This window comes from Vulpes lagopus, chromosome 20, assembly GCF_018345385.1.
Source record: "Vulpes lagopus strain Blue_001 chromosome 20, ASM1834538v1, whole genome shotgun sequence".
NCBI lineage: Eukaryota > Metazoa > Chordata > Mammalia > Carnivora > Canidae > Vulpes > Vulpes lagopus.
In genome coordinates, this window is record NC_054843.1 from 28,124,126 (window position 1) to 28,151,140 (window position 27,015).

General features: G+C 37.6%; 1 protein-coding gene across 3 annotated transcripts in view; it reads right to left on the bottom strand.

Moving 5' to 3' along the window:
• The window catches only part of LOC121479585 (ATP-binding cassette sub-family C member 2-like), a 91,956-nt gene extending 69,561 nt beyond the window's left edge, over positions 1-22,395 (bottom strand). The window contains exons 1-5 of one of the 3 annotated variants that reach the window (XM_041735296.1): positions 22,276-22,395; positions 17,158-17,219; positions 9,810-9,957; positions 8,938-9,080; positions 2,375-2,552 (exon numbers count right to left, since the gene is read on the bottom strand). In XM_041735296.1, coding sequence (XP_041591230.1) covers positions 2,375-2,552; positions 8,938-9,080; positions 9,810-9,957; positions 17,158-17,219; positions 22,276-22,347 — 603 coding nt within the window. In that variant the 5' untranslated portion in view covers positions 22,348-22,395. Of the gene's footprint in view, positions 1-2,374; positions 2,553-8,937; positions 9,081-9,809; positions 9,958-17,157; positions 17,220-19,587; positions 20,035-22,275 lie in introns of those variants that run through there. The other 2 variants (XM_041735297.1, XM_041735298.1) reach the window with 2 other exon arrangements.
• Positions 22,396-27,015: the final 4,620 nt, after the last annotated feature.

Consider the following 27,015-nt stretch of genomic DNA (forward strand, 5'->3'; position numbering starts at 1 on the left):
CGGGATAGAGTTGCAAGAGCCTGCTTCTCTCCCTGCCTATGTCTCTGCCTCTCCTCTCTGCATCTCTCATAAATAAATAAATAAATCTTTGAAAAAAAAAAAAAGAATTGTCATAGAGCCTGGATCTGTGAGCTAAGCTTTGAAACTCACGAACTCAAAGTTATCAAGTGGAATGAGGCCCATGTTTTCCCCACAAATCTTAAAAATGATATTCGTGAACTTTATTCCAAACTAGCAGTAATCATGTGGGTGGACAGAGAACAGGAAGTCCTAACATCTCTGCTCCTCACCATGAAAAGGGTCTGAGACCATGTTTACCCCACTCTAATAACAAATCTCTGATGCAGTAGAGCCAATGTCAGATTTATATGGGTCATCTGGTGCCACTATGAGAGCCATTTTGATATTGAAGGTACCTAAATATGATTTTAAAAAACCAGAATTCTATCACCTGTAAAGATAATAGAAATCTAAATATCCTAATTAGTCCCATGGAGAGAGATTCTCTCCAGAAAGCAGATGTAGGATAGGAGACTCAGAAGAAAGGCAGCCTTATATCAGTGCCATCTGCACATGCTATCTCAGTGCATCAACACGGGTTATAACGATGCAGGTTATGTTTTCCGCTGCTTGTTTGATGGATTTGGCATTAAATTGTAATCCATACAACAAGATCTACTGAGCTGGCTTGATTGCTGTATTCCTTTGATCCTGAGGGCTCTTCATTCTTAATCTCTCTAAGGAATCTATGGTTTCATCTTGTAGTCAGTGTTACCTCTCCCATTACTATCTCTGGGATATCTTTGCCCTTGTAATAGACTCACCCACAATGCTTGATTTTCTTCTTTTTGTTTGATCACTTGTTCTAATTTCTACTGCAGTCCACTCTTTTATATTTGTAACTCCATCCAAATCCTATACCCAAACTCCAATGTTTTAATCACTGAATGAAATCTTATTCCATATGGACTGTATATCAAAAACAAGTGTTAATATTTAAACTGATTCCTAGACTCTTTGATATCCTTCCTCCATATAAGGATTTCTCAGAATTTACAGTCTCTAGAATTATAACTGTAGCAGTATGCCCCTGCATTTGGGTTAATACCACTCCACACACCCATTTTGGCCCAATAAGGCCAAAGGGCCTATAAGTTTCATGCTGAGCTCAGCCCAAATTATAATTCTTCCTTCCACTACACAAATTCTACACCTTTCCCAAAGATAAGTTAAAGGCTTCCTTTCTACGTGAAACCTTCTTTAACTGCACACAATCATTGTAGATTTCCTGCTCGCCTGACTTCTCAGAGAACCTATATTTAGGGGCACCTGGGTGGCTTAGTGGTTGAGCGTCTCTCTTTGGCTCAGGTCATGACCCTGGGGTCCTGGGATCAAGTCCCATATCAGGATCCTCGTGGGGAACCTGCTTCTCCCTCTGCCTATGTGACTGTGTCTCTCATGAATAAACAAAATCTTAAAAAAAAAAATCCCTGCATTTAGCTCCCACACATTTATTATGTATGCTAATAATTCCCCCTAATTTCTTGAAGGCAATGGTTCATTTACTCACTTTCTCAGTCATCCAAATTTTATAAAAATGTATAAAAGCCATTCTCCCAGATGACAAAGGTACAACAGGTAAATAGGTTTCTATCCAAATTTTAAAGAGTCCACAATTTACAGAAAACTATAGAGTAAGAATGCAAAATGCACTTGCTTGAACAACTCCGGTGATAACTATGGGAAGAAAGAAACTCGTTAATTGTTTATGATGATAATGTAAATAAAAGGCTCTGGTAAAAAGGTGGTATTTAAAATTGCATTTTCAAGAGAGAACAAATTATACTTCAGCATTATCACAGGTATAAGCATCAGCCAGGTTTTGGAGGGTAGGTGGGTACAGAGGCAGGAGTTAGAATGAAAGAGAAGCAGATAATGATGGTTTAAAGAAAGATGGCTTTGTTGCATGAAAAAGTAGAGTAAAGCAAACAGAGGAAGAAGAAAAAAGTAGTATGCAGAATGAAAATATCATGAAAAGAAGAAACTTCAATGGTACATGCACACAGATAATCACGAACACATTACATTCGTTGTCATTCACTTGGTGAGGAGGATTTCAGTGATACAACAGTGGACAGAAACCATCATTTAGTTTCAAGGATTAGGGCTCACTGGAAGTTGCAGGGACTGTAAGAACTATAGGGAGTCCTACAGAGAAATGAATACAACCAATACGGATGAGTCAAAGTTCTTTTAAAGTAAAACAAACGTACATTCAAAGGGCACCCTAGGAACCTTTTAACATACTCTCCTATAGTTTAGAGTATACAAGGAAAGAATCCATTTAGAAATTGGGAATTCCTTAATTTTTTACCTTTTTGTAGATGAGTCCCATTATGGCTGTCTTAATTTTTGCTGAAGTGAGCATGTTAAAACGTTGGTATTGCTGAAGGATCAAGGTTTGCAAAAAGACTACAACAAAAAGTGCCAAAGCATAACCATAGCCACTCCATCCAAAATCTGCGTGATGTTCACAGAAAATGATCATTTGCCTGAATGCCATATAAAAATTGAGAAAGGGGAAGAAATGTTAAGCATCTAAAGTAGATAAATGCTTATAAGCGTGAAGTGTTGTCAAAACGTTACATACACCTATATTTTTTTTTACCCACTCTTTGCTCTTCTTGCTCAGTTTGGCCTCTTTTCCCCCTTTATTTTTAATTCAAATATTATATAATAAATAGAAGCAACAGTTATTTTCAGAGGCTTTGGAGTACCAGGTTAATTTTTCACCAACTGTTCTGATCTAACTTCATCATACAAGTTGAGACACAAAGACATTTAAAGCTTCTTTTTTAAAATAATCATGCATTTTGTTAAACATAAGGAAACATGACAATTAGAATATAAGTAGTGAATCTCTCAGAATGGCACACAGTTTTTTTCAAAGGCCTGAATTATATTTCACTTTTTAAAACTTTTTTAAAAATAGATTTTATTTATTTATTCATGAGAGACGCAGAGAGAGAGGCAGAGACATACGCAGAGTGAGAAGCAGGCTCCCTCAAGGGAGCCTGATGTGGGACTCGATTCCAGAACCCTGGAATCATGACCTGAGCCAAAGGCAAATGCTCAACCACTGAGCCACCCAGGCATCCCACGTTCTGTTACTTTTATCCATATCCAGTTTCTGTCTACTCTATTTTCCTTTATTTCCTCTTACATTTGGTGACAGCATGGTCATGATGATTAGGGTTAAGGCTGGGGTACAGCTAAACAATGAGGACGGTTCTAATCATAACTCTTTTGGCTGCTTATTGTCCTTCAATTGTAAACACTGGTTAAAACTCCAAATGCCTCATGTCATTGTTAATAACATTATATAGGTGTTCTCAACCTTTTTTAAACTGTCTGTGTGACTAATAATAGTAAGAATTTAAAAAGACTACCTATACTCTAAATCATGGTGAAAATAACTTGGACATATTCTCTCAGATACTACAGATTAATATATCATTTATTTTGCTGGCTCAATTCTTGGGTTTATTTAGGTAGGTATATTATTAGGCAATAATTAGGTATATTATTGTATAAGGTAAAAAGTCTAATATTAGATGTTTTAGAAATGTACTTTTTTTTTAACTTTGAGTTCTGGAGATGCAGAAATGTGCTTTGTCATTGTAAATAGCCATTTTGAATTATCTTAAGGTAATAACCAGAAGGAACCCACATGTAATTAGGTCAGACTAAACTTACATTTTTTTAAGAACATTGACTTTAAAACTCATTCTTTACGCGAGTTTACATTTTTAAAGTTTACATTTTTAAAAAATAAAAATTGTCTAAGTCTTGATCTATTTTATTGGCAGCTTGGACAACTTATGAGTGAAAAAATTAAAAGCAATTGGTGTTTCCCGAATTGCTTTATAAACCAAGTACTTCAAAATATTCACATTATTAAAATTGTACTTTGGAATCAAATATATCCCAGTGTTTCTAAAATTATTATTACAATCTCTAGTCACCGAAAATTATTTAGAGCAATGTGTATTCTCAATGACACTATTAAATGATGCCACATCCCATCTAGATAAAAATAACAGGAAGTTCTGTATTTCTTAGTGGATCTCTATTAGATGCCATCCATTGAGATACCAAATTATTTTTATAAGAAAAACTTACTAAATATTTTCTTGGTCTACCAATTAAATTTCCCTAAAAAGGTGCACTGTTCTTCTTATTGTGAATGTAGCTACAAACTAAACTTTCTTCCTTTCTCATAAAATCAAACAAAAAAAGATTATCAATAGGTACCATAGTGGCTCTACACATATAAATCAGGAAGTATTAAAATTAATCTGTGATCTAGGCATGATGAAGACCATAAAACCAAATACATCATATCAGATATGAATATTCATTTTCTTGTTTGACTAATATTATAATAAAACTCATAGGTGGACAAAGAAAAAGCACAATCAACAAGAAACATATTTCTTCTAATACTAAGTTAATGAAAGTAGCATTTTTATATGTTGATTATTACACATACAAGTCATGATAACATGACAATGTATTCTCATCCTTAAGGATAGTACTCTTGAGTAATTTCCCTTATGGAAAGAAAAAAATATACGTCTCAAAATTAGCTTATAAAATTAGCTCCCCCAGGCTCAGTTATGATCATACAAACTCAGAAATATTTTTGTATTTCAAGTTTTTGTTTAAATTCTAGTTAGTTGGGATCCCCGGGTGGCTCGGTGGTTTGGCGCCTGCCTTCGTCCCACAGTGATCCTGGGGTCCCAGGATCGAGTCCCGTGTCGGGGTCCCTGCATGGAGCCTCCTTCTCCCTCTGCCTGTGTCTCTACCTCTCTCTCTCTCTGTTTCTCATGTATGAATGGATAAAATGTTTTTTAAAAGCTAAATAAATAAATAAATTCCAGTTAGTTAGCATATAGTTAAACCCTTAAAAATCTTTCTGATCATTTAGTCCTTGGTGTAGAAATATTAAGGCTATTCAACTACTCTAGAAGGAGAATCTCTTTAAAAAGCGTGACTTTGGATAAGCCAGTCACAATTCAGTATTCCATTCAGGAGATGTATTTGAGTTCTATGTTCAGTCCTGTACTAGGCAGTAAGGACACAGAAATTGAATAATACAGAATCCTGTGTAACATGAGGAGCTCATAGTCTAGGCAGGGAGAAAAATACAATAACAATTCATTTCAATGTGATATTGATATTACTATTTTGCCAGTATAGTTCAGCTAATGTGTTACAAAAGTATGCCACAAAATTAGAGACCATTCCTTACCCTATAGGCAAGGCAGGGACACTGAATTGCCATGACCTACAGCTATTTTAGGAAACAGTGGCCACAGTGAGATTCTAGAATGAGTTTTTTGAGCAGTAGTCATTGAAAACTAGGAATCAGGACATGACTAAAAATGGCTGGAAATCTCTAGCCTCTCCTCCCACTCAGAAGTTAAACCTAACTACTCTCTCTTCCACTTGAATCTGGGCTTATTTGGGGACTTGTTGACCAAAATATGTGGCAGATCTGATTTTTGGGGCTGCCAAGCCTAGGTCATAAAAAGACTTGTCTGAGCCTCTTGGCATGTTCACTCTGAAAAAATCCAGCTGCTATGTAGGAAGTTCAACTGCTCTGAGACTTTTGTGCTCAAGCTAACCATTTGGAGAGTCTTGAAGAGAGAGACAGACGGACAGAGATGGATATCTGGCCATCTCCAGCCATCTTAGCCCAGGCATCAGTATGTAAGTGAAGAAGCCATCCTGGACATTCCAGTACCAGCACACATAAAAAAGAACCAAGGTAACCCAGCCAAGAGCCAAAACCAAGGCTCCAAACATATGTCTCTATTTGAGCTTCTACAGCTGTCGACAGCCATTCGAGCTACTCAGCTAAAGCCTCCATCATGGTGGATCAAAGAAAATCCACCACTCTCTGAAGTTCAGATCCACAAATCATGCTTTGTTGCTGTAGCTTAGTGGTTATCAAGTTTTCCTCACAGACATTTATGAATATAATAAAATGATCATTGTTTTATACTACTAAAATTCTATATGTTTAATACTATAGCAATACATCACCAGAAGAGGGCAGGAGAGGAAGATGCTGGTCAATATATTTCTGAGAGAGAGATTTCTGACCATAGATGAGATAACTCTGGGGCAACTCCTTAAAAATAGCTGTTATATACAAAGGTGAGAAGCAGAGGCAGGAGAAGAAGAGGTGTGTTATCTTGTCTGTGGAGAGTTTCGCTTGACTCCAGGTTTATGTAGACAATCAATCACAATCTTTCTAGATTCTTTAGATGGATGTCAGGGATCCCCAAGGCCACTTCCTAGTTAAATGATTCATTTGAAGGACTTATAAGAGTCAGCATCTAGTCATACTAGGACTATGATTTATTATGTTGAAAAGATACCCAAAAAATCAGCAAAGAGAAAAGGTACATGGGCTAAAGTCCAGAAGAAAACAGACACAAGCTTCCAAAAGTCCTTTCTCAGTAGTGTCAAATAAAACACATTTAATTAAAAAAAAAAATAAAAATAAAAAAAAAAAAAAAAACACATTTAATTACCCCAGCAACTAGCTGTGGCAACATATATGAAATATTGTCTACCAGATAAGCTCATTGGGGATTCAGTATACAAGGCACCCTCTTCCAAACACATGCCCAAATTCCAAACTTCTAGAAGGAAAGTAGGTATTCAGCATGAATCATATTGATCATTAAGTAGTTTGGACATATTAAACCACTCTTAACAGTTAGGGCACCAGGAACCTTCCTGAAATGCAAGTTCCAGTTGCCAGTCAAAAGCCACTCCCATAAGCTGCCCAAAGGACAACAGTTAATTCACTCCTTCCTGCAAAAGGGCTAATATGTATTTCAAATTTAGCAAGTCCAAAAAAAACACCCCACTTCCTACCCTACTCTTTCCTGAGCTTTTATATCTCAGTAAATGGTGCCTCATTTACCTTGTGACTTCAACAAAAAAAAAAACCTCTGAAGGCATCCTTGACTCCTCTCCTCTCTTAACCTATATTCAATCCACCATTATGTTATGCTGACTCTACCTTTATTTTTTTTAAGATTTTATTTATTTGTTTGACAGAGAACACAAGCAGGGGGAGCAGCAAGCAGGGAGAGAGGAAGAAGCAGGCTACCCCTTGAGCAGGGAGCCCAATGTGGGCCTTGATCCTAGGACCCTGGGATCATGACCTGAGCCAAAGGCAGATGCTTAACCAGTTGAATCACCCAGGCATCCATTAAAATATACCAGAATCTGACCACTTGTTATTACCTTCATTGCTACAACTTAGTTGAAACCACATTGACTTTTACTTGGATTATCTCAGTCTTCCAACTGGTAATACTTCTACTTTTGCTTCTCTTTACATTATTTTCCACAAAGTATCAGAGTGATCCCTATAAAACTTAAGTCTAATCATACCAATTCCTGCTCAAAAATCTTCCAAAGTTTTCCCTTCTAACAGAATAAAAGCCAGTATCCCCATCATATTCTAGGAGGCCCTTTAAAATCTTTTTCGTGCCCAGACCTTTCTAACTTCAATCTCACTTTTTGCTCTATTCTCACTTACCTCCTGTGGGTCCTCAAAGAGAACAAGCATGCACCTACCTTGTGGTTTTTGCCCTTCTTGTTCTTTCTATTTGCAATAGATATGGCCTTGGCTTCCTCCCTAACTTCCTTTAAGGCTTTTTTCAAATGTCACCTATCACCAAAGTCTTTCCTAACCTCCTTAAATAAAATAGCACTTTAATCTCCCCAGAGTGGAATTTCTTACCCCCTTCACTTACTGTATTTTTTTTCCTTAACACTGATTATTTCTTAATATCATTTATGTTTATTCATTTGTTTAATATTTATCTCATCCCTCTGAATGTCTTTGGAGCTGGGACTTTTGATCTTTGTCTATCTGCAGGGTCTATCAAGAATAGTGGTATGTAGTAGGTGCTCAATAAATATTAGATAAATACATGCCTGGATATTATCAAGGGTTCAGGTAACTAAGGATTAATTATGTTTTCATGAATTAAATAGTTCTTAAAATCTCCAGCAACTTGGAAATGTATTCAATACAAAAATATTATCAAAGATTAATTAAAAAAGAAAAAAAATTGTGTTTCCTTCACATAACAGTTAGAGGTAGGACAATGCTTTCTTGAAAAAGGTGCCAGAGTCAAGGTTCCAAACTCATTATCTGGCTTATTGGTATTAAAGAATATCAAGGAAATTCTTCAAACATTGTGTCTCTATGTATATGTGCGTACATATATAGACATATACATTTATATTTATTTATACTGATATATTACTACCCTGGCTGATAAAGTTCAACTCCCAAAAGGTCACAGCTAAGAAAAATAGTAAGAGTATGTATCATTTCATTTTCTAAATATATATTCAAGAAGACTTCCTAGCTTTTTTTAATTTTTTTTAATGAAGTTAATGAAGTTCGATTTGCCAACATACAGCATAACACCCAGTGCTCGTCCCGCCAAGTGCCCCCCCTCAGTGCCCATCACTTAGTCACCCCATCCCCGGCCCACCTCCCCTTCCACAACTTCCTAGCTTTTAATCATAGCTCTGGCATTTTCTAGCTATGTTAACTTAGGCAAATTGCTTAAACCTGTTTTCACATTGTGATAATGAGTGTAATATTTCTTATCTCATAGGATTGTTGTGAAAATTAAATAAGATAATTAAAGATTTTAGAGCACTGTTTAGTACACAGTTGACTTCAGTAAATATTGAATATATTATTCATATTTGTATTATAGCAAAGTTAGCAAGGTGTCCATATCCTAAATAAAATTTGCAATGAGAACTTTCCCTTCTTTTTTTATCATTTATCTGTGGAGAAATTAAAAAAATAAGACTACGACTTACTTCATTATGAGTGGGCTACTAAAGGACAAAATATCAGCAAACACTTTGAATAAAGCAACTTGAATTAGGACAAACTTAAAGGTGTTCCACAATGCATAGACCAGAGATGGCTTCCTGGTATGTGCCTCTTTACAAAAGGGTGCCTGTATAATGAAAGAAAATAAGAAACAATGAGAAAATTGGACAGAGCTAATACAAGTAAAAAAATGAAATATATATATAAACTGACTATAAAATTAGTAATGTACTCCAAAGATAATAAGGTAATAAGAGGGATGAATTCAGTTGAACTTGAAAATATGACCTATATCATTGGTAAGGTATATCTCCAGACCACGTGGTATTATTTACACCATCTGGTCTAAATGGGCAAGAGAAATAGTCATTTTATTACTTTTGTGAATGCTGAAACTGTTCCATTAACTAATTAATATAAATACAGTTTTATTTTCAAATCATATTTTCTTTTTGGGAATTCTAAAGATATATATGTGTATGTATATGATACTAAACAGATATGAAGTCCCCACCCTGCCCTATAAACTTTGGTCTTGGTCACCATATTACTAACTTGGACAAACAGATAAGAGGCCATGGGATATAGAAACCATCTTTGCCACAATAGTCGAGCAAAAGATACTGGTGAAAAGCCAAAGATAACATATCAACACATTGTTCCTGATACTAAAAGAGGGCTAGCTGAATAATTTGATGACAGAAATTAGTTGCAATAACAACTGTACTTATGAACATAGCTTGTCTTTTCACATATTTTAGGGACTTTCTAAATTAATAATACTCTCTCATGTTTGGAAGAAGCTTTTTCTAGTTTTAGGTAGTAATTAGGTAGTTAGAATTTAAGAATTAATTACCTTTATTTTTTGCCTTTCTTGATTCCTTAAAACTTCCTTCCTCCATTGTTTTTCAAAGATGGGACACACGATATAGGAAGAATCACTTTCGTTTAGTTCAAAAAGGTCCTCTCTTTCCAAAGGTTTCTTATAGCCTAAAACAATTACTCTAAAAATGAAAGAGTAAGGTAAACAATTAAGCAAAACCAATAACAAAGTTAAAAATAATTTTGCATGCATTTTTCTTATTCTCTGATTTGTAAGTTATTTTTTAAAATCAGTATACAATGACTAGATGGTATTTTGAAAAGTCATACAACATATTGGGTAGTTCAATAATATGCAATTATCATCTGTAGATTTTAGAAGAAGTATTTGGACATCCAATTATTTAGTGAAACACTAATTTCATTTACTCATCTCATATTGGAAGCACCTATTAGTTTACCTCTCTTATTGAAATTTAAATAGCCAACTTTCACAGTAAGGTATTCACTCCAAAACCCCAAAACAGCTGCTTTTTTAGTCTTTTATCAGAGAAGAAATGGATCCAACCTCTGCATTTGCAACCTCTCCTATTCCACTGGGACATGTATACCCTTTGCCACTTTAACTTTAGCCTTGGCCATATGACCTTTGACCAATAGAATATGACCCAGTGTGACAGTGCCGTTTCTTAAGATGCTGTAAGAAGTATGACAAATTACTGCTCATCTCAGTACTTCCACTCTCCCCCCTTCCATAAACTTACCCCAAGGTAAGCTGAGAGTAATTATGCAAGAACTGTGAGCAATTATGCACAAACAACTGGTCTAAATCAGGATTGTCCCAGGCAAACTATGTATGGTGCATGATCTCGTTACACCCCAAATGTTGTTGTGGCAGACAATAAATTATACTTACCTTACAGCCATCCTTCTGCCCCATCATCTTCTTACCATGAGGCATCTGATACTTACTCAGTTGAAAATTTCTTGAACTCGGGGTAAGTCCTCTCCCCAGCCACAGAGTCATAAATTATGATTGGTCTAAAGTAGTCCTGGTAATCTCAGTACCTTTTGCTTGGCATTAATAATTTAACTCAATTATGGTTAAGGACATCTGAACAAAAGTCTGCTGAGGAGAACTTTCTTTTTCAAAAGCAGGCACAAAACTTCAAGAGGAGAAAATATTTTGCCTCCTTTTTCCTTCTCCTTCTTCCTTTCTGATTGTACTAGAGACATAGTGCTCCGACACAGAAGAGCCATCTTTGCCACCATGGGTGAAAAGCCAATTAATAAGGATGGGAAGTGGAAAGACAGAAAAACTCTGGGCCCTTTATAACATAGGTCACCAGCTTATTCCCAGCGTTCTGCCCAATAACAAGAAAATAAATACCTATTTGTTTCAGCCATTATTACTCGGCTATTCTGTTGCCTGATACGTTCCTTGTTGTTTTTTTTTTCTTTTCAAATTTTTGTTTAAATTCTAGTTAGTTAACATACAGTGTAAAATTCATTCAGAAGTATAATTTAGTGACTCATCACTTACATATAAGACCCAGTGCTCATCATAACAAGTGACCTCCTTAACACCCACCACCCGGTTAGCGCATCCCTCACCCACCTCCCTCCACCAACCCTCAATTTCTTCTCTGTGATTAGGAGCCTCTTTGGTTTGCTTCTCTCTCTCTCTTTTTCCCTTCCCTATATTCACGTGTTTGTTTCTTAAATTCCACATGAGTGAAATCATGTGATACGGTATTTATCATCCTCTGACTGACTTATTTTACTTAGCGAGGCAGTGGAGAAAGGGGAACCCTCTTACACTTGGTGGTGGGAATGCAGACGGGTGCAACCACTCTGGAAGACGGGTGGAGGTTCCTCAAAAAGTTAAAAATAGGGCCCAGCAATTGCATTACTAGGTATTTACCCAAAGGCTACAAAAGTCAAACTTGTTCCTAAGTGATGTCCTTCAGATATGCTTGGTCTATGAGCTTGGTGACATGACTTGTTCAGTAAGAAATTAAACCCACATTTAAACCCTGGCCTTCTGACTCAATAGTTTCTGTTCTCTCCATTATAAAGTACATTATCAGTCCAAGAGACCATAACAAAGTATTGCATGACTCCAAATTGGGACTACTTTCATTGTCATTATTACTGAACAATCTCTATTGATTGACCCTGAGATGGATTTAAACTCTATGGCAACCAGAGTCTCCACTGGATTCAATTTCACTTTTATTAGACTTACATAACATATTACAATTCATATTTAACAAAAAGGTTTAAATGTACTAAGAAAGGACCTTCAGTAATCATGTTTCTGTTGGCTCAAATACCCTGGAAGTTTTCCTGCAGTGCACTTTCAAAAACATATTAAGCACTAAATTATTTTTATGTCATACTAAGTCTTTCTATTCCATTCCACAAAATAAATATTCATTTTCAAAATAAGATTGCATTGATTTTCAAAAAAGCATTTTTAATAACATTCACTGCCTCAGCATTTTGAGTTAGAACTGTGCAAAACTCAGCGGTTTTGGTTCACGGGGATAAGTGACCCTCGACTTTCATGCTGAGTCTCCAAATAATGTAGCATCTAGAAGTGACAATTAAATTGAATTGATTGTGATGCATGTACATGGCTCAGCCTTTTAACTACTGTGGCTCCCTTTGTCCACGTGTGTGTTCCTCTTTTGCTCTGCTGAAAATTTAAATACTCTCATCGTCCTGGCTGGTCTTTCCATCACACATAAGCATCCAGAAAAAGAGAAAAGAGCGCTTCTTTAAGTCAAATGATGAGGCTTTTGGGGAAGAAACCAGGACCTTCCAGTAAGGGGAATGTAGCATGCACCAGGTCCCATAAACTTGTGGACTTGATTCTTAAGGATGCATCTTGGTTTTTTCAACTGATATTTCTTTTCAAGGTCATTCAGTTAAATTAATTTGATCGTTACAACTCTCTAAAGCAGGCAGAGCAGTATTAATTTCTCATTTTTACAGGCTGTTAAATACCAGGCATCCCAGAGACTGGTCAGTTTTTTAAATGTGATATAAACCACTGCTAACTTAACCAAAGGCAGACAATGCCATTAAGTATAATATTCTACTCTGTTTTTTTGGGTTTTTTTTAAGATTTTATTTATTTATTTATTTATTTATTTATTTATTTATTTAATTTATTTATTCATGAGAGACACATAGAGAGAGGCAGAGATACAGGCAGAGGCAGAGGCAGGACCCCTGCAGGGAGCCCATTCCAGGATCACAACCTGAGCCAAAGGCAGGCATTCACCCAGGTGACCCTCTACTCTGTTTAAGATGGTGTTATCTTAAAGAGAATTTTGAGTATATTTGACAATAACAAGTGTGAATAAATATCTCATCCAACTGATGTTAAGAGCAGCAAACCAGTAGCAATTCACTAGGAAGATGAGATGAAATGTAAATACTGTAGGTAAGTAATATTGGAAAACTTGAGAAGTATAGATATATAGTTGCATTACCAATTTCATTCCTGTTAATCACTTTTTAAAACATTTCTGGAAAAGGGTGATTGCCTTATGGGAAAAGACAAAAAGTCAGTCTGTCCAAAAATTGTAATATAGGACAAAGTCAGGTAATTTATGTTTTATTAATATGTGAGGAAAAGGGAGGACAGACTAAACAGTGTACCCCTGGTTAAAATAAGTGATTCAACTGTGACCTATAAAAACTTTACCTAGATTTTTCCATGTACGTCAAGGGGATTATTCTATGACGATGATTATTATACACTGATGACAGATTATATTTGCTGATAAAGGCTTCATAATTATTTGATCATCAAAACTATCTAGACAGCTACTGCCTTAGGAATTAAGGCTCATAAGCATGTAATTCCCTAATTATTTGTATCATCTGAGCACATTTTAATTGAATTATTCATATAATTGTGGGAGCTTAACTTTGGCCTAGGAAATAATTTCTGACTTTATTCTGTAATTCAAAGAACAGTTCTGAGAACACAATTAGCCACTGTCTTCAAAGAGACATTCTCTTAAACAATAGCTATATTTTAGCTGCAATTGTTTAATTACTAGATAAGAAATCAAATTAGATTCATGCCAATGACAGTTCCAGATAGCAGCATACTATAAAAATATTTCCTATCTAGTTCTGAGATCTTAAATTTAAACAGAAGATAAATGTGATATTCAATAATTATAACTTATTAGTTTGATTAACCTAAGATATGGACTTCAAGATATTGAGTTGTTATATTTTAAAATTTGCTATGCGGGATCCCTGGGTGGCGCAGTGGTTTGGCGCCTGCCTTTGGCCCAGGGCGCGATCCTGGAGACCCGGGATCGAATCCCACGTCGGGCTCCCGGTGCATGGAGCCTGCTTCTCCCTCTGCCTGTGTCTCTGCCTCTCTCTCTCTCTCTCTCTGTGACTATCATAAATAAATAAAAAAATTTTTAAAAAAGACTCTAAAATAAAATAAATAAATAAATAAATAAAAATAAAAAAAAATAAAAATAAAATAAAAAATAAAAAAGACTCTAAAATAAAATAAAATAAAATAAAATAAAATAAAATTTGTTATGCCTTATCTTGCTTATTAAATTTAATTTCAGTTTCATATTTTAGGCCTCCTAAATTGGTGTTTGCAATATTTAAAATAAACATATATAGTGTTTCTAGTTTGATAAAGTTTTAAAAGTACATTTGCTTAAAATTAATTTTACTTGAATCATTTAAATTCTATGATATCCTGTGACTTAAAAATGACAGTTTGAAATTTTTAAAGCTGGAATAGACATCACTCTTACTCTCAACACATGAATGAAATGTAACTCAGGGCTGGAAAATATATTTATACATATACAAGTTTGAAAAATCAAAATCACTGAGTATAAATAGCACATTTACATAATTCCTATTTAACCATTCTTTTTCCTGGTGTATAACTTAATGTAGCATATTGATGTAAAATTTTTGGCAGCCTCTTTCAGTGATTCCTAGGTTTGTGTTAACTTGTAAGTCTTATAATTCAACCCAATTATTTATCAGTTTTCTACTTAAACTGCTTTCTTAAAAATCACCAATGAACTTTCCATTGCCAAATTCAATGAAGAATACTCAGTTCTTTCTTTAATTTATCCCTTTTCAGTATTTGGCACTATTGGCAGTTTCCTTAGCTTTCAAACACACTCTTTTCTCCTTGGTTTGTCTCTTACATTCTGAATGCCTTTCCTTAGCTTCTTTGGTAGATTACCCCTCCTTTCACCATTTAAATACTGAGGATTCTCAATGTTCCATTTGTTCATCCTGTTCAATAGGCTCTCTCTTTCTGGATGATCTCATTCAGACTCATGGCATCAACTACTGACATACAGTCAATTACTTCCAAATCTATATCCATAGATCAAAAGCCTATATATCCAACACCTATTTGATATTTTTTTATGGGGATGAGTCAAACATCTTAAATTGAAGTTTCTCCAAACTGAACACACAGGTCTTCACCACACCTGAACCTGACAGTTATCTCAGCCAGAAACTGATTAATATTTTTCCCAGTTCTTCAAATTCCTTATCTAATTAACTCAATCTGTTCATTAGGTTTTGAATCTCTTCCTTCTTCATCTTCTTTATCATTACCCTAGTTCAGGCCATAACCATAAATTTACCAGCATAATTGAAGAACTGTCTAACTACTCCCTCTGTCTCCATTCTCACCTAGTACATACCATATCCATACAATTCTAAAGGTGATCTTCCTAAGTGCAAACATAAACCACATTACACTCTGCTTGATCTCTTGCCACATCAACACATTGCAGTGGGGAGGGGTCAGTTCACTCTCTGGTTTGCATACAGTATTTGCTCAACTTGGAATGCCTCTTGGCTTACTCTTACACATTGTTAAGTGTTGGGTTAAAGCATTAATTACTTGTAAAACATTCTCTGTGTGAATGTGGTTAGATGTCATTCCTCAAAACAGTGTTTCTCTATCATGCTTATATCATCTTTTGCCTTTTTGGGTAATTTATAGTATACTTTTTAATCTTTCTATATCTATGAATTCCTAGAAGATAGGCAGTAGGACATTTATCTCTGCATTTTTAAAGGTTAGCATAATGCAGGGCATCCAGCACACAACCAACCTTTTCTTGTTCTTTTTAAGCATTCATCTACTCTTGAGAGCATATTTATAGATCATATTGGGCAATTTTGTCTCTACTAACTATAGAACAAGGGGCATAAAGATAATAAATTCATTTCATGTATCATAACCTTTCTGCTATGAGCGGAAAGAAATACATTTCTAAAGAAAGCTTCTAAATTTATAAAACTGGAAAAAATTATTCTCTTTTAATATGATTTAATCTTGTGTTAAAGCCCTCATCATACATTACACATGAATTATTCTCATTATATGCCTTACAAAAATGACTGTGTTTTAACAGTAGTATATATATGTGTGTTTCTAGGAACATTCCTAGTAAAAAGTAGACTATCAAAGTTCAAAGAAAAGCATGAAACATATAAAAAAAACTGACTTCCAACACCAAGTTGGTGTGCCCCTCCTTGGGCCTCAATGGACGAGTTAATTCCTCTCCCTAAGCTTCAATTTTCTTTTTTTTTTAATTTTTTAATTTTTATTTATTTATGATAGTCACACAGAGAGAAAGAGAGAGGCAGAGACATAGGCAGAGGGAGAAGCAGGCTCCATGCACCGGGAGCCTGACGTGGGATTTGATCCCGGGTCTCCAGGATCGTGCCCTGGGCCAAAGGCAGGCGCTAAACCACTGTGCCACCCAGGGTTCCCCAATTTTCAACTTTCTTAAATGTATATGCCTATCTCATAAGACTTGGGGAAAAATACGTACATATTTACTGGATGTTAAAAGAAATTCAAAGCTCTGGGGTGCCTGGGTGGCTCAGTCAGTAAAGAATCCGACTCTTGGTTTTGGCTCAGAGTCATCAGATAGAGCCTCCCCAGGATCCCCAGTCAGCAGAGTAGGCTTGAGATTTTCCACCTATTCCTCTCCCTCTGCCCCGCCCGCTGCTCATGCGAGTGCACATTCTCTCTCTTTCTCTATCTCTTGCTCAAATAAATAGAATCTTTAAAAAAAATCAAATTTCTCTCCTTCCATAGTACTAACAGGGTTAGAAATCCTATAAAGGGACAGACAGAAGTATTAGCAATCTTATCTGTGGAATTACTTATTATGTTATTATCTGTGATTTCTCTGTAATAAAATAATATAACAAAAAAGTCTTTACATAGTCATTTTATAAAAATATTCATTCTTAGATTAGAGGAATAACATTTAGGTATCATTTTCCTTGTACTATTCCTCAAGGTGGTATGCTACAGATTAGTAAATTCCTACCTGCTAAACCAGGAATATGTCATCCTACTGAAGAATGAAGCATTTTTCTCTGGATTGCATTTCTAAAAAGAAAAACATAACAAGTAGTATATGAAGAATATGCTTTTATTTTATATTTGAAATATCTTTGTTAACGTTGGAAAAGTAAATATGAAACAATTTCATCTACTAATAGTTGTGGCTATGTTGATATCATAATTCTTAAGGAATAAAATTAAGATATTAGAATAGTGGTTGGACTAGAGGCATTTTAGGATTTCTCCCAACAGTTATCATTATGACTCTGTTTACATAGCAAAAAACCATATAGGAAAGAAAAATCATTTCTGAAATATTACTTCTCATTCTCTCTCTCTCTCTCTCTATATCTCTATATATATATATATACACACACACACACCCTTGAACTTCTATAACTGTGTTTATATGTATGTATATGCATATGTATACATAAATAACTTAGCATTTATATATAAATTAAATTTAAAGCATTTTAATCACTAAATTAAAGATATTTTTGTCCTTTTTTCTGAAAAATATAAAAATAATATAATAGGCGTTTGGTTTACTTCTGTATATTTAATTACATATGTTGTATTAAAGTATAAATAAAAAAACATTTAATTATCACAGAAACATATTATTTTGGGAGGTTATAATATCATCATAAAATTCTTCCTATTGACCTGGTGAGTTCAACCAAAAGAAGGGTTTAAAAGAAGTCCTCAAAAGTAATCATCATTTTATATTTTGAGTCAGCATCTATGTTTATATTTTAAAAAATAAAACTGATCACCACAATAAAGTTCATTATTAGAAACTGTCCTGTATTTAACAATTTTAACACTGATCCTCTCTAATCCAGGCCTGATTTCATATGCAACAGGTATGTAAGTGTTTACTACTATATTTTTAAAAATTCTTATCCTTAAAGGAATGAGTGCAACAAAATTCCACCCTTTCCAGAAAAATGTCCTGAGTATAGAGGAGAAAACATTATTCATTCCAAATCTGTTCTCTGAGTCACAGCAAATGATATACTATAAATCATTTACTCAATTGCTATCTATCCTTATATTATCTTTGCAAAAAGTAAATGCAATGATAAATGTAAAACAGTCATCACACTGTAGCCCAAAACAACCACTTACATACACATGTGATCTATAATATCACTATCACTATTATTGCCAAATATATTATTTGGAAAATAAGTGCACATATTGTGGAAAATGTTCTGAAAATTCTTGATTTAACCCACAAGTCACATTCTATTTCACGGGGAGTTGCCAACTTGATAATTTACCACCAAAGAAAAGATCTTATTCACATCCAAAATACATCTTGTTTTTGTGGCCAACTACAAATAGCTAAAAATTCTTAGCAGCTTTTCCCATCAAGAGGTAAACTCTATTCTCCACGCCTTAAATCTGGGCTGGCATCATTTCTTGTTGTGATCATAAGAATGCCATGAGAGTGACACTAAGAGAACTCCAATTCTGAGCCTCAAGAGGCTTTCTGTGCTAAAAACCCTGAATGCACCATGTGCCTGATCCCAAACTAGCTGCTAGAGGATGAGAGATCTTATAGAAGAGAACTGAGGTGCTCATCTGACAGTCTGTCGTCCTACCTTGGGAAGTGTCAAACATAGGAGTAAATTAATCCTATACTATCCTGTCACTAGATAACTTTCTGGTTGGCCAAAGTGCCTAAAAGAGTTCAGCAAAAATCAGCCAACCTGACCCAAATCAGGTCATGATCCAACTGGTCCAGACAATCATGAGCTAAGTAAAAAAAAAAAAAAAAAAAAAAGGTGGTTGTTTTCAGCACCTACATCTAGCAAAGCTATTACTGAAGGTTATTTTAGACCAAAAACTCAGGATTTGATTTAACATTCCCCCTTGGCTCGTTTTCCATGTGAAAGCATCTCATATGAGGCCCTTTGAGTCCTCTGGTAATTAGCCTCCTTAGATGTAGGCCAGGCTGAATTTATCACAGTAAATTCCAAATATAGTTACCTCCTGGAAAACATTACAGTAGACAGGTAAATATCTGGTGAAGGTAATATGCCTTATCAAGCAACAAGTATGTATAAATGACTTTTCAATGAATACTGAATTCATAGCATGGGTCTCCCTGAGTTCATTACTGATATATTGTTACAAAGTAACATCTATGTAGAAAATCAGGACATGACATTCTAAAAAGTAACTTTCAGTGTTCTAATTTACTCTCCTCTTCTCCATTAAATATTCTCAGTCCTTCTAACTCACTTATTCTCACTCAGGTAGCACTTCTAGTCTGCAGACCTAACTGACCCCAAATGTTTCCCATTTCTCTTGTCGCCCCAAGCCTTCGTTTCCTAAGCTATTTTCTTATCTATTGTACTTAACTACTATTGCATGTATAACAGGCATTCCATAAACATACCTTAACATTGCTGATTTAAGGGCAATTTTCATTTGAATGGTGGTCTTGTTATTTCTGTATTATGATGGAGGAGCAGGAAATATTTAGACCATGAGACCACAGCATAGCGAGGGTCCAGGACTAGTGTGAAGTGTGCTACTTTCAATCTTTCTTGGGTTCAACCTTGAGATGTAGTCCCACAGGATATGGTTTGGGGGACTGCTACACAGTATCTCATAACCCCTAACTTCAGGAGCTTCCTTTGTGGGTACTGGAGGAGGGTTCTGGGATTGGTGGAGGCAGTTAAGAGAAAGTGGAAGGACAGCCTCACGGAGAAGGGAAAACATCCAGAGACCAAACAATTTATGTTTCTTGGGTTACCTGGATGGCTCAGACAGTTAAGCAGCTGCCTTTGGCTCAGGTCATGATCACAGGGTCCCGGAATCAAGTCCCACATCCAGCTCCTTGTTTGGCAGGGAGCCTGTTTCCCCCTTATCCCTCTGCCTACCCCTGCTCCTCCTGCTTGTGTGTTCTTTCTATCTCTCTATGTCAAATGAATAAATAAAATCTTTTTTAAAAAGTATGTTTCTTAATCACTTATGTGCCAGATTATATATACAAACTATATTATCTCATTAAATACATGTCTTTGTGGGGCAACTGGGTGGCTTAGTCAGTCAAGGATCAGTCTTCAGCTCAGATCATGATCTCTGGGTTCTGGAATTGAGCACCCCCTCGGGCACCCTGCCTAGCAAGGAGCTTGCTTCTCCTTCTGCTTCTCCTGCTCATGCTGGCTCACTCTCTCTGTCTCACAAATAAATTTTAAAAATTAAAAAAAAAAAAACATATATATAACCTCATGTCTTTGTGGTGAAACCATTTTTGTCAGCCTCATTTACAGTAGATGAAACTAAGGCCCAGAGTTTAAGAAACTCAAGAAGTTTAAGAGACTGGATCTAATCCAGTTAGTCCATTCTGTCTTCCAGTCAAACCCACACTCTCAATTCTACCTGTCACAGGCTGCTTGCTGCCACTTAGAGATAACTTTCCTCCTGCCCGCATCCTTCTACTTCACTTCTGGCTAATTCTCTCTTGTACTTCAATCCTATTTAAGATTTATTGCCTTTGGTAATTCCTTTTTTTCCCATCCCAGCCTTTAAGGCTTATATTCCTGTTCTGGGTTACCATAGCAATCTCAACATATTCCTTAGGGAGGATTTAAGGGGCTCTTCAGAACTGTCTTCACTGAATTTACCCTCATTCTTTCCTGACTATTGAATCATTTCCTGAGAGGTGCTTCTCTCTTGCTTAACTTAGTCTGGAAGACAGAAAACTATATTTGATTTATCTTTATATTTTCAGTTTTAGCCCAGGGCCTAGCTCATAATAAACATGTTCTGGAGGAATGAATGAATGAATGGCCACTAATCACAGTAAGAAAATAATTTTAAGCATTCTATTCCTAGGTCACCATAAAGGCCCTAGAAACTATGAGAAAGTCACTTTCTTAGCTGATAAGTAGGTGAGATTTATGTCTGAGATCTATTATGTCAAAATACAAAGCCTCAGCAATGAAATGTGATCATATAAGGTTTTCAATCTACTTTGAAGCCATCAACTTTTTTTTTTTTAATTTGGCATCGTAGAAGTAACAACAACAACAACAACAAAATGCAAGTACAAGTAGTGTTTTCTAAATGAATTCCTGGCCCATAAAGCTACCCAGGTTGAATAACAGTCAAAGGCATAAATGTCGTTGGAATCCTGCAGGAAGAACTGAGTGCAATTCTGAGTCAATTATTTGAGTTTTGCCATTTCCCACCCTACAAGTTTGTGAATCACTGCTTTTGCCACCTCTGTAGTTGCACCAACGATCTTAAACCTGTCTCCCTGCTTAAGCCTGCCATTAAAGTAAAAATGAAAAGAAAAGAAAGTAAAAAACAAACAAAAAAACTAAAAACAAAAACAAATTAAAAAGAAAAAAAAAACTGTATTATCCTGGTGGAGCTCTTTCGCATTTTCAAGGGATTTATTCAGCCTCTATATTTTACAGACTTCATATAATTCGCTTTGCTTTTAAAAGCATCTATAGTTCCATTTTCTGTGCAATCAGAAGAATCCTGTCATGTTGATCTGACACTTGGAATCACTCAGGGTTAGAAGAAGATCCCCTGCATCCGAATTTTGTTTTTCCTTTTTAGAATCACGGAACTGCTTCTCTTAGGGGCTCCTCGTGAGGCTTTGTCTTGTGCGGTGGAGAACAGTAAACCGTGGAGCTTGCGCGGAGCCTGTCCCGGGGGGCGCGGGTCCCGGCGCGGCGCAGCGAGGCCAGGGAAGGATGCGCAGCCCCCGCCCCCCGCACCCCCGCACCCCCGCACCCCCCGGCGCCCCCCGCCCCCGCCTGTCCTCCTTCAGCGACGCCAGCTCCAGCCGTTCCTGTCTAGGGCGTGTCTCCGAGTCGGGCAGTCACTCGTCCCTTCAAGAAAGTCGCGTCCTTCCCTGGGCAGCAGCCACGCGGCCTGAGACCCCGGTGTCCAGAGGCCGCGTCTCCGCGAGGCCCGGGGCATCTCGCCACCGCGCGTCCGCCTCTGGGCGTGAGTACGACGACCGCGGGGCCCGGGCTCCGGCCGAGCCGGGTCGGGGTCCGAGCAGGCGGCGCCCCCGCCCCCTCCCCCGCCCCGCCCCGCCCCCAGGACCGAGGGCCGTTACCTGCGCCTCACGCCCCCCGGGGACCCGCTCGTAGTCGCCGCGGGCGCCCCACCTCCGCGGGCTGCAGGGCATGGTCCGCGGCGCCGGGCTCGGGCACGTCCCTCCCTCCCGAGGCGCTGGCCTCTCTGCCTCCGGCGTCCAGACGGCGGGCGACGCGCACCCAGCCAGGCCGCGTGGGCTGCCGCCCTGCCCCGAGCTGGGCCCGCCCTAACCGGGAGCGCGCCCCGGGGAGGAGGGGGGAGGGGAGGAGGGGGAGGAAGAGGTAAGGAAGGAGAGGAGGGGGTGAGAAAGAGGAGGGGGAGGAGGGAGAGGTGAGGAAGGGGAGGAAGGGGAGGAGAAGAAGAGGGGAGGAGGAGTGGGGAGCGGCCACACGAGCAGAGAGGCGAGACCTTCTGCAGAGTCCGCTGATCTCTGCCTCTCGGGTAGTTTGCGCTCCCCTCAGTAGTTCTCCACTCTCCAATTTGCAGGATTGCTCTGTTAAAAAAAAAGGAAAGGAAGGAAAGGAAGAAAGGTCTGTTTCTTCAGGATAGCAGCCCAAAGCTCATTCCTCCCTGGGATGACATGTTAGTAAACAGAATATTACAGCTGTCCCGAGCGGGAAAACTGCTAAGGGCAACAGGTGTCAGTAGGACTTTAGGGAGCGAATTGTATTGCAATGACTTTAAAATTAGAAACAAAGGAAATCCCTTAACTCTAGAAAACCGTAACTGTGTCTGGAATCTAAATTTTACTCTTCAAATTAATTATAAAGCAACATAATAAATGAAAAAAACTTCATTGTAACTAGAATTCGCAAAGGGCTAAACCAGACACAGGGCATTTAAAGGGAATGTGAGGGATCCCTGGGTGGCGCAGCGGTTTGGCGCCTGCCTTGGCCCAGGGCGCGATCCTGGAGACCCGGGATCGAATCCCACATCGGGCTCCCGGTGCATGGAGCCTGCTTCTCCCTCTGCCTGTGTCTCTGCCTCTCTCTCTCTCTCTCTCTCTGTGACTATCATAAAAAATAAATAAAATAAAATGGAGAAAAAAAAAATAAAGGGAATGTGAATAGGGAGGATGGCTTTTAGAGCTGTGGTAGCTAGTGCCAAGCCATGAGCCTTACGTAAACAAGTCCTGAAAGCGTGCAATACTTTGAGGAAGATCTGCTGATCCCTGAGATGTGTCATTGGTCTGAGGAAATATTTTGTTTCAATTTACTTAGAACTGGAAGCAGCAGAAGAGGGAGTGGGTTTTTTTGCTTTTTATTTTTTTTATTTTTTAAAGTAGGCTCTCCCCGAACATGGGGCTTGAACTTCCTGCCCCTGAGATCAGGAATGGCATGCCCCACCACCTGAGGCTCCGGGCCAGAAGGAGAAGTCATTTTAGAAATTCTAAATAATGGGGGATCCCTGGGTGGCTCAGCGGTTTGGCGCCTGCCTTTGGCCGGGTTGCGATCCATGGAGTCCCATGTCGGGCTCCCTGCATGGAGCCTGCTTCTCCCTATTGCCTGTGTCTCTGCCTCTCTCTCTTCTCTGTGTCTATCATAAATAAGTAAATAAATCTTCAAAAAAAAAAAGAAAGAAATTCTAAATAATGGAATAAAGATAAGGCAATGTGATAATTTTACAAGGGTGGGTAATAATGTTTCAGGACTAAGGAAGATTCTCTCTGCTTCTTGAATTTAATGTTAGAGGTGCATAGAAAGAATTGAGATTAAGGATTGAAGAAAGCCTGTTTCCTGGAGAAAAATGCCCAAAGAATCATCTGGGAGAAGTTTGGGCTTGCCCATAGAATGGCTCATAGGATGTGAGGAACCAGACAACTTCTGCATAAAGATTAGACTAAATGATTCATTGTAGGATTAAAGTTCCAGGGGATGTTTAGGACAGTTTATTTGGCTTTCTTCTGCTCTTGAAGCCATGTTTGTCTGGCTTCTATGCAAAAAGGAAGTTGTAGATTTTATTTTAAAACAAGTGTGTCTGTAGGGGCACTTGGGTGGTTCAGTGGCTCAGCGTCTGCCTTCCGCTCAGGGCGTGATCTCAGGGTTCTGGGATCGAGTTCCACATCAGGGTCCCCTCAGGGAGCCCGCTTCTCCCTCTGCCTCTGTCTCTGACTCTCTGTGTGTCTCTCATGAATAAACAAATAAAATCTTTACCAGGAAAAAAAAAAAAAAAAAGTGTGTCTGTGAAGAATTGAGGTCACAGCTCAGGACTTAGAAACTTTGTCTCACTTCTTCCAGAACTTTACACAAACTCCAGTGCAATATGGGGATATTTCATATTCAGCAGCTTCTGCCTGAGGGGCTCCTTCTCCATCTGTACTTTTGCAATGCTCACGGTGTGGATGCCGTGTGGAAAATACAAGATCTTCTTGTCAAGTCCGTCCTTGCTTTTCAGATCCAAGGAAAGAAGGAACTTTGAACCTGTGCCATAGAGGAGGAAGTCAGGAAGAAGAGGCCTAAAAATAGCTCGGGCTTTAAATCCAACATTTATTTTCCTTCCTCTTCTTGGAGTCAGCCCCGCTAGAAAAGGCTGGTGTTCTAGCAAGTGAAAAGGGACAGATTTCTACTCATACTCAGCTCAGTATAGATAACACAATTCACTAGTTAGTGGGAGGAGACAGAGATCCCCAAGGTAATTTAATTTAGTAAAGGCTAGAGAAGAAGGCAATAGGTGTGTTGGGGGAACTGGAATGATGAAGTCTCCACTCAAAGGAATTGGGGGGAAAATCTCTGGGAGTCCCACAGAACTACATTTTAAGTTTCTCTATTTTGAAGGTAAGACTGTGCTAATGAGATGGAAGGCGTGAGGGTTTTTAAGAAAAGAATGACCATTTTTCATTCCTTCAATGAAAAAAAGTGTAATATTCAGATTTGCCTAGGTGACAGAAGGTATAAAATAAAATGACCTTGACATAAACAAAACATTGTTGCAAAGTTTACATTCTGTGACTGAATTCTCACACTAGCTGAACTGTGAAATAAATATGTCTTTCTCAGCAAAAAGAAAATCATGGGATGTGGAATAAAAGGCCCTGTGGATCTCGTAATGGGTGGAGCATGTTTTGTCACAGTATCCATTTTTTTTTAGGTTTGTTTAGAGGCTTCTTGTCCTTCCAGGGATTCTGTTCTACTTTACAAGTTCTGCAGGCACTCAGCTCATTCTTTCTTGTTGAGAGCTTCAGACATCAGGGTCAGAATCTCTAAGGCTGATTAGATTAAGACCAAAAGACAGAGCTGCCTGTCTCCCATAGTTGAGCAAGGGGTTGTCACCATGACACAGAGGGGAGAAGTGTTTTGGCAACTGTAGGTTAGGCTTTTATGGGGGGGTGGGAGTAGATGTGATTTCCATTGCTCTTGTTAACCTTGGTATTAAAAGTTGAATTAACAGTACTATTCAGGATGCCTGGGTAGCTCAGCGGTTGGGCACCTGCCTTCTACCCAGGGCATGATCCTGGAGTCCTGGGATCAAATCCCACATCGGGCTCCCTGCAAGGAGTCTGCTTCTCTCTGCCTGTGTCTCTGCCTGTGTCTCCCTGTGTCTCTCATGAATTAAAAAAATAAGATCTTTAAAAAAAAAAATGTACTATTCAGGTCATGATGATATACTGATACTATACAATGATGATACTACCATCATTTTGCGAGGCACCATTTTTTAAATTTTCTTTTTATTTTCACACTACTTTGATTTCCAATCCACTTATTATCTTCCATAAGTTATTTATCTGGAATGACACAAAAGTATGCAAATGGCATTTTTCTATGAAGTCATTACAATTCATTCCTTCCTTCCTTCCTTCCTTCCTTCCTTCCTTCCTTCCTTCCTTCTTCCTTCCTTCCTTATTTTTTGACTTATTTGTAGAGCATCTACCCATGTGAGGCCATGTACTCACCTATTGTTCCTGACTTCTCCGTGGTGTTTTGTTCTAGGAAAATACCACAATTTACAGAAACTTGAATGTGATTAAGCCCATAGAATCTGATGTAAGACTTCAGGTTGAAGTCCAGCTCCACCATTTAACAGGAAGTCATTTAACATCTCAGGGCTCACTTTCCTATCTATAAAATGCAAGTAGTAGCAATGCCTTCCTCTTGGATTTCAGATTTCAATCATCTAGTAAGTAAAGCACTTAGAACAGCCAGAGCACATGGTATATATTGAATAAATTATTATGATGGTTATTACTTACCTAGTCACCTAGTGAATAGTATGTAGGCTAAGTCCAACTCCTTGCTCCCATGGTCAGTACTATGAGGAATATCTCTCTAAGGAATAGCATATGGATTTCTCTTAAATCAAGAGATTTAACTCAAATGTTTTGGAGTCAGGAAACCTTTACATATTCAAAATTATTGAGTACTTAACTAACGTTTGTTTATATGAAGTATCTCTATGGATACTCACTATATTAGAAATTAAAATGAGACTTTAACAGTTTTCATTTATTATTTAAAAAAATAATAAACCCATTGTGTGTTTTCATTAGTGATAGATTATTTATGGAAAACAGCTATATTTAAAGAACAACACTTTTTTTCTGGGAATACTGGCATTATTTTAGATTTTAATGTCTGATTTGGTAAAAGGTGGTGGGACCCCCATACCTGCTTCTGCATCCAATTTCTTATAATAAATGCTTTTGATTGAAGTACATGAAGAAAATCTAGCTTCACACACATATGTAGTTGAAAGAGGTGGATTAATTTGTTGCTTTTCAGGTAGTTCTGGGTATTTTCCTTTAATATAACAGCAAAACTCT